The 12,905-nt window shown below is 38.5% G+C and overlaps 1 protein-coding gene across 3 annotated transcripts; it reads left to right on the top strand.

Moving 5' to 3' along the window:
• The first annotated feature begins 277 nt into the window (after positions 1 to 277).
• On the top strand, positions 278 to 12,500 carry LOC143297798 (cilia- and flagella-associated protein 298-like). Of its 3 annotated transcripts, none has more exons than XM_076610295.1 (8): positions 278 to 345; positions 1,909 to 2,085; positions 4,043 to 4,210; positions 5,106 to 5,173; positions 6,756 to 6,914; positions 7,659 to 7,790; positions 10,403 to 10,498; positions 11,089 to 12,500. In XM_076610295.1, the coding sequence occupies exons 2-8, from the start codon at positions 1,947 to 1,949 to the stop codon at positions 11,197 to 11,199; spliced, it is 873 nt and encodes a 290-aa protein (XP_076466410.1). In that variant the 5' UTR covers positions 278 to 345; positions 1,909 to 1,946; the 3' UTR covers positions 11,200 to 12,500. The 3 variants fall into 3 exon arrangements, with proteins under 3 accessions (XP_076466410.1, XP_076466409.1, XP_076466408.1); XM_076610294.1 differs by having other exon boundaries at positions 279 to 349; XM_076610293.1 differs by lacking the exon at positions 278 to 345 and adding an exon at positions 483 to 513.
• Positions 12,501 to 12,905: the final 405 nt, after the last annotated feature.

The following is a 12,905-nucleotide window of genomic DNA, read 5'->3' as shown; positions in this document are numbered from 1 at the left end:
CAGACGTAAAAGAAACCAGGCCGTACAGGTTCTGGTTGATAAATATTTACCTCTAAACTGAACTAATTCATATTTTGTTTTATTTGCTTCTTTTTTTCTTGTTTTTTTTCTGCTCTTCCGCAAAAAACGATGAACAGGTCTTCCAGACCTAAAACATCGTATAGTTCAAGTTCAAAAACACGAACACACGTACTATACCCCTCTCTCCTCCTCCCGACCCTCAACCAAACTATTTCCTTGTTGCTAAGAAACGTCACTGCGAAGTAATGCAGAGAGTACTTCCGGTTTGAGCAACGCATGCCAGATCCTGTCTTTGCAAGAGAGGACGGTTTTATCTTTCCAAACGTAGGTGAATATATAACGCTTCATTCTGTGGTCTGTTCTAGGACTAGCTACGTCCTGTCAGTTTATACAGTGATAAATGATATTCGGATAAACTGTGATTCAAAAATTGAATGCTTTCTGATTTTCAGCGTTTGGACTGTTCCAGAGTGTTCATGATCGTGTTTTGTGGTGTGTGTGTGTGTGTGTGTGTGTGTGTTATAACTTTACCAAGTAAACAGTAAAAGTGTGCGGGGGAAAACGTGTCTCTTTTTCATCTGTTCTCAATGTGAAGGGAAGTTTCAATCATGTGTTAAAATAACTTACATGTTGCCAGTTGTTTAGTAAAACTATGGAATGTAAAAAAAATCATATCTCTTTTGTTTTTGAATGTCAATCATATAATGAATGAATAATTAAGAAAAAAAAAATTCTGCACCAATAAAGTACGAACTAGTCAAATGGACAGAGACATAGCAAATCAAGTTTAACAATAAAAAATGTAAAGTACTTCATGTTGGTAAAGATAACCCAAAATACACTCATCATATCAACTCTGATCATACAGAAGAAACTGAGTGAGAACAGGAATTTGGAATTTTGGTGGATAAAAATCTATCTTTTGAACAGCACATTAATGCTACCGTAAAAAAAAAAAAAAAAAAAAAAAAAAAAAAGAACAGCAAGCATAATCACCCATTTTATCCAGTAGGAAAATAAAGATGTCATGGTACCATGGTTTAAATCATTAGTAAGACCAATCCTGAAGTATGATAATGTGGTGTGGTCCCCCTACTTTAGAAAACATATTGACTTGATTGAAAATGTACAAAGAAGATTTACCAAGCAAACTATAGGGATAGGAATATGTCCTATGCAGAGAGACTAACCAGTCTGAAAATCCCAAGCCTGGAATACCATAGGTTAAGGGGTGATATGATTGATACATATAAAATTCTACATGGACATCATAATCAGAGCACAACACAAAATCTTTTCAGTCTAAAGGACAGTAATCATACCAGGGGACACCCACTAAAACTAGTGAAAGCAAACAGTTTAACATTTTTTCACACGTTTTTACTAACAGGGTTGTTGATCTGGAATAATCCGCCCAGTAACATTGTCACTGCAGGAACACCTTTTATAAGAATTTATTAAATAAACACTAGAAGGATTATGGCTTCTAAGTAAATTAGCTAGCCATAACATTTGTAATTCGCTAATTGTGCACCCTTATAAAAAGTTATATTAAAAAAAATGATAATTAAAAAGTCCTAATGACCAGGCAAAAGGCTGATAAAGCCTAAAAGCCCTGACACATGATATGATGATATTTATTCAAGTTCCTTTATGTCTTGATATACTCATAAACTGAAAAACTCACAGGCAACATGGTATGTTTGAAATACTTGTAAACTGGAATGATACTAATTTGTTTGTTTCTGTATTGTAAATTGAAGTTTGTGTGGAAGCTGGCTATTTTTTTTTCCTCCTGTTTATGTGTGTTACAGTTATTAACATCCAAAGTTTGCCACGAACTTATTTATGTGATAACAAATGATCACTGAACTGTTTTCCAAACAGGTTGCAAACCTTGCATCAGCTTTGATACACCAGTCACAATGGTGAAGTTGCACATCAAACATGGGGATGAGTCACAGTTTCTGTACGAGACCGTCACAGATACTCCCATGGACACTCTTCTACCAGACATCACTGCCATCTACAATGGTCGCCTGAAAGTTCACAGAATTTGTGCTGGTAAGATATCAAGATTGTATGGGTAAATTATTTAAATTTCTTTGGTATGGTTAGATCATGTATGTGTGTGTATGTGTGTGTGTGTGTATTTAGAAATATATGTCATATGTGGATATGTCATGTGTGTGTGTGTCTGTTTGAGAGAGAGAGAGAATGTTGATATATGTGTGTTTTGTATTAACCTAGTCAATGCCTCGTGACATATTTATAAGCAACAATGCTTCGCTATTTGCCCCATGATGTACATACCTCCGCTTTATTTCAGGATTTTTCACAGTTATATGTTAAAGTTGATGTGTCCCAGTAGCCTCCAGTCAGAAAGCTTGATGTGTCTACTTACATTGTCAGTGAGGCGCAACAGCCAGTCATGCTCTGTATGGCAGTTACTGGATATCATTGTTTGAACCTCTGTCAGAGAAAATTGTAAGATGGCAGATGGCAAAGCACAATCTTGCTCTAGTGTCTTGAAACAACAGCGCTAGTGCCTGAACCCCCCTTGTGTGTATATGCATGCAGAAGATCAAATGTGCATGATAAAGATCCTGTGTATCACTATCAGGTTTCGATAGGTTATGAAAACAAGAACACACCCAGCATGCACACCCTGTGAATGAAGTATGGCTGTCTACATGGCAGGGTAAAAAAGCAATCATGTTCATAAGAGCCCACTTGTTCATGTATACAAGTGAATGAAGGAGTTGCAGTCCATGAATGCAGAAGAAGGGGAAGATAGAACAAGACTTACTCAGTTACTGTCTATCATGAAAGACTGCCTGTGAAAAGTGTTGCTGAAGGATTGTGCCGGTTATTTTTTCTACTCAAAAAGGAGTTACTGTCTGTCATGAAAGACTACCTGTGAAAAGTGTTGCTTCAGATCGAATTGTGCCAGTGCTTTTTTGCCACTCAAACAGGAGTTATTATGACAGCATGCACCTAAGATCCCATTCATACATACTTATATACAAGTGAATGAAGGGATGGCAGCTCACGATTGCAGAAGAAGAAAAGATAGAACAGGACTTACAATCTGACAGGAAAGACTGCCTGTGAGAAGTGTTGCTTGAGAATTGTGCCAGTCCTTTTTTGCCATTCAAACAGGAGTTATCATGACAGCATGCACCTAAGAGCCCACTCGTACTTACTTGTATACAAGTGAATGAAGGAGCGGCAGCCCATGATTGCAGTAGAAGGACATGAAGAAGATAGAACAGGACTTACCTTTCACCGCCAGTCAGTTTAGAGTGAAACGCTCCCTGGTGCCAGAAGCACAGAAAAGATGGCATCTAAGAATAGCTATGGATTCCCCTGTGATGTGAATGAAATTTGGTGAATCCTACCACCAAAAATTAAGAGCGGTAGGCTTGTGAATAACCAACCCATGATCTTGTCGCATTTCAGCAATGTAGGTGCACTGCCTAGCTGGTGCTGAAATGTGACATTGTGGTGAAAGAATTGTCTGTCAGGAAAAACTGCCCGTGAAAAGTGTTGCTTGAGAATTGTGCCAGTTCTGTTTTTGCTACAAGAAGTACAAATCTTTCTATAATAATGTGATGAATGAAGAGCCTTTGATTGTTGTGCCTGTACTGATGAAGCATAGCTAATTGTCTGCTTTCTTCCACCTCCTACCCACCCTTCTCTTTAGCCTCTACTGAAATCATTGTGTGGTGTGTGTGTATCTGTAGGTTGGTGTTTGTGTTTGTGTGAGCATATGTGTGTGTGCATGTGTAGAGTATTTGTGGCTGTGGCTGTGTGTGATTGTTCATACCTGCAATGTGTAGTATTGTCTTGGTGTATAGATACACATATATTTGTTGTTATTTTTCATGTGCATATGTATTCTATCATGCACTATTGTATAATTATGTTTTGTTTCATATAAGGCACTTAGATCCCATTATATGGGGAGTTTGCACCATATAAGTACAATCTACTATTATTATTATTATTATAACTGCAGAGATGGAGCAGCTGGCGGAGCATGGTGTGACCCTGCCCCCCAACATGCAGGGACTGACGGACGAACAGGTGGAGGAGCTGAAGCTGAAAGACGAGTGGGGGGAGAAGTGTGTCCCACAGGGTGGAGCCAAGTTCAAGAAAGACACTGTCGGCTGTCGCAATGGCCAGGGTGAGTCCTGTGTGTGAGGCTGTGTGTGTATGCGTGTGTGTGTATTTGTGTGTGTTGTGGAAAGATTCAGTGAGATAACAGTTTGAGTGAATAAGCTTTGTTGTTGTTATGGTTCAAGTGCTGCATGAAAGTAATTCATGAATGTATCTATGTTGGGGCTGTTCCCAAAGCACCTGCAGTTATGAAACCACCACCACCTCTGATCATGTGTGTGACCTTGGCTTCTACTTACTAGTAGTACTGGTAATCAACTAAGATGTATCAAACTCCATATATGCAAATATGCTAGAGCAACCAAAACATTAGTTTGCATGTGTATTTTGTCAAACCCTGGACCCTGAATTGAAAATCCAATGCTTTAACCATCTGGCTGTCCCACCTGTTTGAGATTGGTTCATTATCAAGTGTTCTGCAGTTCTGTTTCGTGATTAGAATGTTGACAGTGAATGGCAGTGATAGTACAATTGATGGATAAGTGGTGAAGGAAATGAAGAGAAAGATGGAAGGGAAATAGTGTTCCTCTCTCCCATCCCAGGGTGAAAAATTACATTCAGGGTCTTTCAGTTGATTTCATGCATTTGTCTGACTGTTTATCAGCATCTGTTCATGCATCCAGAAACCTTTTTTTTTCTCTCTTTGTGTCTGTTTATGAATTGTGTGCATGTTTGTCACCACATTTGCGTAACTGTTCAGTGAAGTTAAGAGATTTGATAACTTTGAAATTAGGGGTATCACTGAATTGTATGTTACATTTTAAGTTTAAAAGAATTTTTGGATGTCTTGCATTAATATCTGACATGGGACATGTTGAAAATATTGTTTCAGCTAGTTTTAAAAGAATGAAGATGTCTTGCATTAAAGGCTGACATGGAACATGTTGAACATTTTGTTTCAGCTCCCAATGACAAGATGAAAGACGTGCTCAAGAAGACGATACAAGAGGCAAAAGACCTTATCTCAAAGGTAGACAGCTTTGCTGTAAACCATTGTCATGATATTGTATTTTATCTTGAGTTTTATGGGGGGTAATGTGATGTAGCTCCAACATAAAAAAGTTCACTGTAGAGAAATCCTTGTAAAGAGGTGTATTTTAAGAAAGGCCATGTCCAGTTAACCCCTAGGCTGCCTGCATGACGAGATAACTCGTCATGGCAAGCATGTATGCTTCGCTGCCTGCATGACAAGATAACTCGTCATCGAAATATTCTGACTTTTCCCTGGTTTGCATTCACTTCCTTGGCAAAAATAGTGGTAGCTTTAGCCTGGGGAATCTCTCTAGATTCTATTCATAGCTAGAAACCCCATCTACGTCATGAAGCAGTCCTTTATTTGAACGTTTTGGTTGGGTCACTGTCCAAGTGTTTGCCTGACTTCTCTCCTCGCTCGCTCAACAAAATGTCGGACTGACGCCGTGCTCAAGACATGCGATCGTGACGAACTAAATCAACCATGATTTCTTTCTTTCGCTGATGCTCAGAAAGAATTGAAGCGTAAATTCGAAGAAGATAGAGATGAACATTTATAGGACGATCTGATAGAAAATAAATGAATAATGAAGAGAGTGGCCACGATGCGACTGTCAGTGAGTGATGCCGGCTGTACAGATCTTAGCAGACGACAGATGACCGAATTAGCAGCAGAGCGATAGTCGTGGCACGCAGCCAACGCGGTCTGATGACAACTGAATCAAGTGACCGTGTGAGAGGGGTGAGGAGGAGGGGGGTGGAGACTGAGGGGGCGTGGCCTCACATCCATCTTATCACTTGGAGAAGTCACAATGTATTGTGTATCTATCTCTTAAAAAATATATATATATATTGTGGTTGTTCTAGTATGATTTTGTGTTTGCAGATATCCAGTCGTCCAGAAAATATGATGTTTTTGTGCAAATTACCTGACTAATGTTTGTAATGAACAAGTTGAAAATGTGACAAAAAACAAAACACTGATTTCAAAACAACAGCATGTCACTAAAAATATATAAAATGGGAAAACAGCATGTGTTTTGTATTCTTTATTCATTTACCTTTCAGAAAATATATACTTTTATGGGTCTTTCTCCAATAACAAAGAGCACAGAATTTTTTGAAAATTTATACCCGTTTTTTGTGAAAAAACCCTGGCAAATAGATTTCACTTAAATCTTATTTTCCTGGCAGCGAAAGGGTTAAATGCTTTGTTTTGTGCATGTAGGATGGGCTTTATTATCTTTCACAGTAGGAGTACCAGGGAAGCTGTTCATAGACTGAGCGAATGAACTAACTTTTTGCAGTGAGTGAGTCCTTGCAGGAGGTATTAGACAGTGAAGGAGAAAGGTATGTTTCATTCCAGATCAAAACGTGAAACATGTGGAGTGATCAACCATTTTCATTTTGTGTCAAATCTGCTGGAGCTAATGATATCTGAACTGAACTTTTCACAAGTGAGACTTGCTCGATTTTTCTTGTGTTCTCTGACATGTATTGTTGACCTTTCAAAAATGGGTATTTGAATTTAGAACATGGTGACAGTTGATACCATGTACAAGACAGCAGCATTTGTGCAGAAAAAAGTGGAGGCCAACGCACTGGTCACCCAGGCGACAGTGAAGGAAGCGTTGGACATGCTTCGTGGCGCCGTCATGATCGTCTATCCCATGGGTCTTCCTCCCCATGACCCCATCCGCAATGAGTTTGAAAACACAGAGGACCTGTCTGGCAAGCAGGTCAGGTGATGGGCTGAGAATCTTGCATGTGTGTGTGTGTGTGTGTGAATGTGTGTGAATGTGTGTGTGTGTGTGTGTGCGCACATGTGTGTGTGTGTGTGCGCGCGCATGTGTGTGTATATATGCTTGCATGTGTGAGAGAGAGTGTGTGAGTGAGTGAGAGAGAGAGTGTAAATATTTCTTTATATAGGTAGTTGGTAATGATGTATTAAAGTCAGGCTTCTCCCATGACAAATTTTGTCAGTTTTGTGTAGACTGTACAGTTAGACACAGAGAAATCTGTTGTTACAATACAATACAATGCAAATTCAAACTGCGTGCTTGCCATAACACTTCAAACGATGGAGAAAAACACCTGTTGCAGTTCAGCTAGCTATGGTTATCCGGTTGTTAACTAGTCTTTCGTTTGGTAAATTCGTTATGATATGTATGTTTTTTATTTCCAAGTAGTGAAGAATATTATACACTACAAAATTTCTGTATGTTCCCATCGATTTGGCAGTTGATTCATTTTATGCGCATCATCAGTGTGTGTATATATTCGTGTATGTATGTGTGTGTAAGAGAGAGTGTGTGTGTGTATATAATTGTGTGTGTGTGCATGTGTATAGAGAGAGAGTGCAGTGAAGAATTGCTCTTTGAGTGAACACAGAAATAGGCATCTTTGTTTTGTTTTTTGTTGTTGTTTTTGGTTGAGTGAAGTAAACTGAACATGAGCCCTGTGACCTGTGTTGTCGTCCCCAGGCGTCCCTGGAGGTGATAGAGGAAGCCAGCGCTTCCCTGTGGTGGGCAGGGAAGGAGATGATCAGAGGCAAGAAGCTGGTGGACTTTGTTGGCAAAAACGAGAAAACCAAGATCGTCGCCAAGTTACAGAAGGTAAGTGGGTTATTCCCGATTTGTTTATTATGTAAATCCAACATGCACATGAAAATACACTGAGGAGAGAAAAAAAAATGAAAGAAAGAAAGAAAGAAATGCACCCTTTCATTATTCAGATGATGGATATTCCACATGGTATGTCAAGGCCAGCTGCCAAATAAACTGGAATAAAATCTTATCACAATTAATTTATAGCTTGCTGAAACGATGATCACATAGTCTTGATGGACCAGATTCAAGGCAGATGATTTAATGCAGATGAAGATGATGTCTTTAAATGCATAGAATATGTTACTGAAACACAAAGACACATGCACACACACACACACACACACACACACACACACACACACAAAATCACCCTCGTTCAATGTCTTTGCGATGTCCCTGTGTCCACATAGAGGCCTTGGTGCTCACACTCACAGACACAGAAACACCCTCCCCTTACACACACACACACACACACACACACACACACAAAATCACCCTTGTTCAATGTCTTTGCGATGTCCCTGTGTCCACATAGAGGCCTTGGTGCTCACACTCACAGACACAGAAACACCCTCCCCTTACACATACACACACACACACACACGGACATACACACGCTCACCAAATTAATATGAAAACCTATCTTTGAAATAAATGATACATCCCTTGAATATAGAAAGGTAGTGAAATTCCTTGGAGAAAACTGACAACGAAACTAAATGGAATTATCAGATAGAAAATATTCTAACAAAAGCTAGAAAAATGTAAAACTTCTTAAAGGTTATAAGTAAGCAATCTTAGGGACAATATAGATTAACACTTTTGCGCCAGTCTACATCACTCATTCGATCAAAATTAACCTATGCCCAAGAAGTATTTTTCAATGCCCCAAAATATTTATTGAAGAAACTCCAAAGTAGAGACTGCAAAGGACATACGCTTGCAATTGGTATACCAGTTCATGCTTTATGCATTAAAACATACAGTGCGGCTGGGGTACTACCACTTGAAGAACACAGGAACCTTCAGTGCACCAAATTTGTCTTGAGAAGCTCTACTGTAGAAAATGATCTGAAACCTGAACTAAATCTCAAGTCCGATACTGACTTTCCAAAAAGAGCTAGGAGAAAGCCTCTCATATGACCATAAGTACATACACATCTGCCACTATAAGAAAAAAGCATAACAAGCTCTAATCAAAATTGGAAGCATATTATAGCCAAACAGTCTGTTATATCCCATATTCAAACTTGGGAACTCAAGAGAGCCCGATTTGATATTGATTATATGAATGTGACAAAGACTGAAAACATGAATTTATTGTCATCCTACAGATGGTTCTGTATTCAACAGTAATGCAGGTGCTTCATATATCATACCTGGCCTAAACACAGAAAAGGTTTATGTGGTGGAAAAAAATAAGTCAATCTTACCGTGGAACTGGTTGCATTACTTATGGCATTGTATTTTTTACTTGATTTTTCAAAAAATATATCTCAGATTGCTTTTTGTGTTGACTCCAAGACAGTTATGAATGCTATCAAATCCTTACACTTGAAAGTTAGACCTGAAATTACTGTTGAAATTAGACATCTAATTCGTTTACTCTCATGGAGGGGTACTCCTTTTATCCTGATTCCTTTGCATCGCAGCCTTTAAAAAAAAAAAATATATATTTATTTTTTTTTATAATAAGAAGGTTGATTTATTAGCAGAAAAAGGAGCAAAGGGATCAGCTGAGACAATATGTTTATCTCTTCCTTTTTCATTGCAAGAATGTTATAGTATAGTGGAACAAATCCAGCAATCAGAATTTCAGTCAAATGAAATAGGCTGTTCAAATTTACATGCAGAAATAAAATGATTTACCGAATTGTTAGCAAACATGAACAACACATTTACAATAAAAGGTTGATTGCGTCATTGATCTGTAGATGGAAACTGAACTGTTTCAAGACAAAATACATAAAAAGTGTTTCCTGTGTGTGTGGTAATTCTATAAGAAGTGATAAAATATTTACTTGGGATATGCTAAAATGTCATATACCTGTACTAGCATCATTCCTGATGCAAGATTGGATTCTTCACTTTTATTGTTCATTTTTTTAAAAGATCATTGTTAAATAGTACAGTGTTGTCATTTTGTCTTAACATTTTTTTAAGGGGGTGGGAGGAGGGGGTGGGGGAGGGGGGTCAAGAAATCTTCACTGAATATGTTTGATTTTTTTCCCCCTTGAGATCTTTGTAAAATGGTCTAATTGGTTTGTTGTTATAAACTTTTAATTTTTTTTTAAATTTTAACTTTTACTCTCTTTTTTTTTTTTTTTTAGACTTTTTTTATAACTTTTTTTTTTTTAATTTTTTTTTTTTTTTATGTTTTAGAGTTGGTAAGTTATTCTCTTTGTCACATTGTTGTTAAGTTAATGTTGTGAATAGTATTGTTTTTATCCCTTTCCCTTCCCCCTCCTCATCCCTGTTTTTATTGGGGGGGCAGGTGGGGGGGTGGAGGAGGGGTTGGGGGGGGGGGGTTGTTTTTGTTTTCTTTGCCTAACATCACTTAATGTGGATAGAAACACAGACATTCTCACCCATGTTCTGTATGTTTGTGATGTCCACAGAAAGGCATGGGTGCTCCAGCCAGGGAAGCCCCAATCAGTGGGGAGGACCAGAAACAGCTGATGGCCCACTACTACAAGAAGCAAGAAGAGTGGAAGGTGAGTGTTTTTTCTTCATCACAACACACGCACGCACGCACGCACACACGCACGCACGCATGTACACATACACACACACACACAGATAATGTACAGCTTATATGCTTTATCTGATTTAACAGTGTGTTATGGACTCACTATTGCCGCTTATTGTATGAATGGTCATTATTAAACAGTTATAAACACTTGTCTTCATCTTAGGTCAGTTTATATAATTTTTGTAGACTGATATCTGTAAATGCGAGAAAACTTTTGTTTTCAGTTTCATATTTCATAAAGATGGAAAATATTGTTTGAAAGAGTATAACTGCAATTCAAATGACAAGCCCATCTTCATAGAACTACTTTCGATGAGTATACCAATGAGAGAGATGATTTTATCGTTACTTTCATCAAAATGTTTGTAAGTGATTTCATATTGATTGTTTGGGTGTGCTTTGAATATGTTGTGTAAGCATTTTTAGAATTTTACGTTGTATTCACTACATGAATGCTGTTAGTGCAGTTGAGTCATTGGTTGTTCTTTTGTTTGTAACCCTTGATACAGCAAAAGGGGTGTAAGGAAATGAAACCTTGAATGTGTTTGACAGAGGATGGAGAAGGAGGCGGAGGACTCGTACATGGACTCCCCCTGGGCAGACGGTCAGCAGCTGAAGCGACAGTTCCAGGGCATGAAGGACATCAAGTGGGGGCCGCGATAACCTCCCCCTTCCCCCCCCCCACCCCCATCACTCACACACACACACACACCTCTGGCCCCAGCTGGACTCTTACTCCATTGATCATTGTCTTCACACCACGTTTCATCACCTCCACTCTGCTCTCTTTGGAACTGACTGTGGTCTTCAGAGGATTAGTTGATGCTGGAATTGCTCGTTATTATTGTTCATGTGCTGGGACATATTGAGTTAATTTGTGGAGGAATCACAGCTGTTCACAGTTTTGTTTCAAATCTTAGTATAAGCGCACATGAAATAACTTACACTGGCAAAAGAGTTGTCCTTGAAAATGAAATGATTATACCCCTGAAAGCGGAGTATGGCTGCCTACATGGCGGGGATAAAAATGGTCATACACGTAAAAGTGCCCTCATGTACATATGAGTGAATGTGGGAGTTGCTGCCCACAAACGTAGAAGAAGAAGAAATAATTATGTTGACGGGAAAACAATTCATAGGTCAAGTGTATAAACAAATTGATGCACTTAGAAAATTGAAGGGTTTGGCCATGTTATGGTGATGTACCATCCTTGAGGGAGCAGCCAGAGGTTGAGGGCAGTACTGTGCTGTGCAAAGAAATGCAGCTCAGGACAGTATGATAAAGAACAGTACACTACAGCATGATAAAAGACACTACAATGCAGTGCTGTACATTGCATGCAAAAGAAAACAGTTCACTATATTGCTATGCAGTGCACAAGAGTACAGTGCAGTAAGTACTTTTGTGTTGTATGGTGTTGCTTTCTGATCAAAACAGATTTCTCCGCATGAAATTCAAGCCTCTCTCACTGTTCATGAATGTTGTTTCTGAATCAAAGTTTTTTTGTTTTTTTTTGGGGTTTTTTTTGTTTTTTTTGTTTCTCTTTTTTTTCCCCCCAAAAAAGAATTTGGCCTGGGACAAGGGTTCTTTCTTGAGCACCAGGTGCATGTTGCACGCAAGATCTTAGTGCATTGTCTTATTTGAAAAACTATCATTCAGACCACCCTTGATGGTGAATGGGAGAGGAGGGTAAAAGTCATGGTTCCTCTGTGAACCCAGGACTCTCTCTTCCTAGTCCAGTACTCTGTACCCATGGGCCCCCCACTCCTTGCTTTGAGACAGCTGAACAGCATGATTCTAATGAGGTGTATGAAATGTTCTTGAGTGATAAATCACCAGTTAAAAGTTTCATTAATGTTTGGATGTTGTGAGCAGATGTGTGAATATGTTCTAATTGTAAGTGTGTATGGATGTGTACACATGTTGTTTGCAAGATATGAAATAAAATATGTAAGTTCCAAACTCTGAACTGGTGTATGGATTTTATTTTTTACAATAATTTTTTTTTGAAGGACTGCATGCGTGTGCATGTTTGTGTATATTTCCATCTTTGTTTCTGGTTGTCTTTCTGTCATCCCTCTTACTCTCACATGCGCTCATACACGAATGTATGCATTCAAATATGTGGACACTTTCAGTGTTCACACAAATACACTTGTGCATGGACAGACACACACAACTGCACCGACACATACACACACTGCTCACAAAAATGAATAACAATATACTTTCCAGAAGTCAACTGAGCCAATAGCTTCAATATTTGATCAGTGATTTCAATCTTTGCCCATTTTTTCTTCTTATATATATATATATATATATATATATATATATATATTCTTTAAATAAATTATACTATTGTTGGCAG

This window comes from Babylonia areolata, chromosome 23 (assembly GCF_041734735.1).
Source record: "Babylonia areolata isolate BAREFJ2019XMU chromosome 23, ASM4173473v1, whole genome shotgun sequence".
Taxonomy (NCBI): domain Eukaryota; kingdom Metazoa; phylum Mollusca; class Gastropoda; order Neogastropoda; family Buccinidae; genus Babylonia; species Babylonia areolata.
This window is presented reverse-complemented; position numbering and strand designations above follow the sequence as displayed.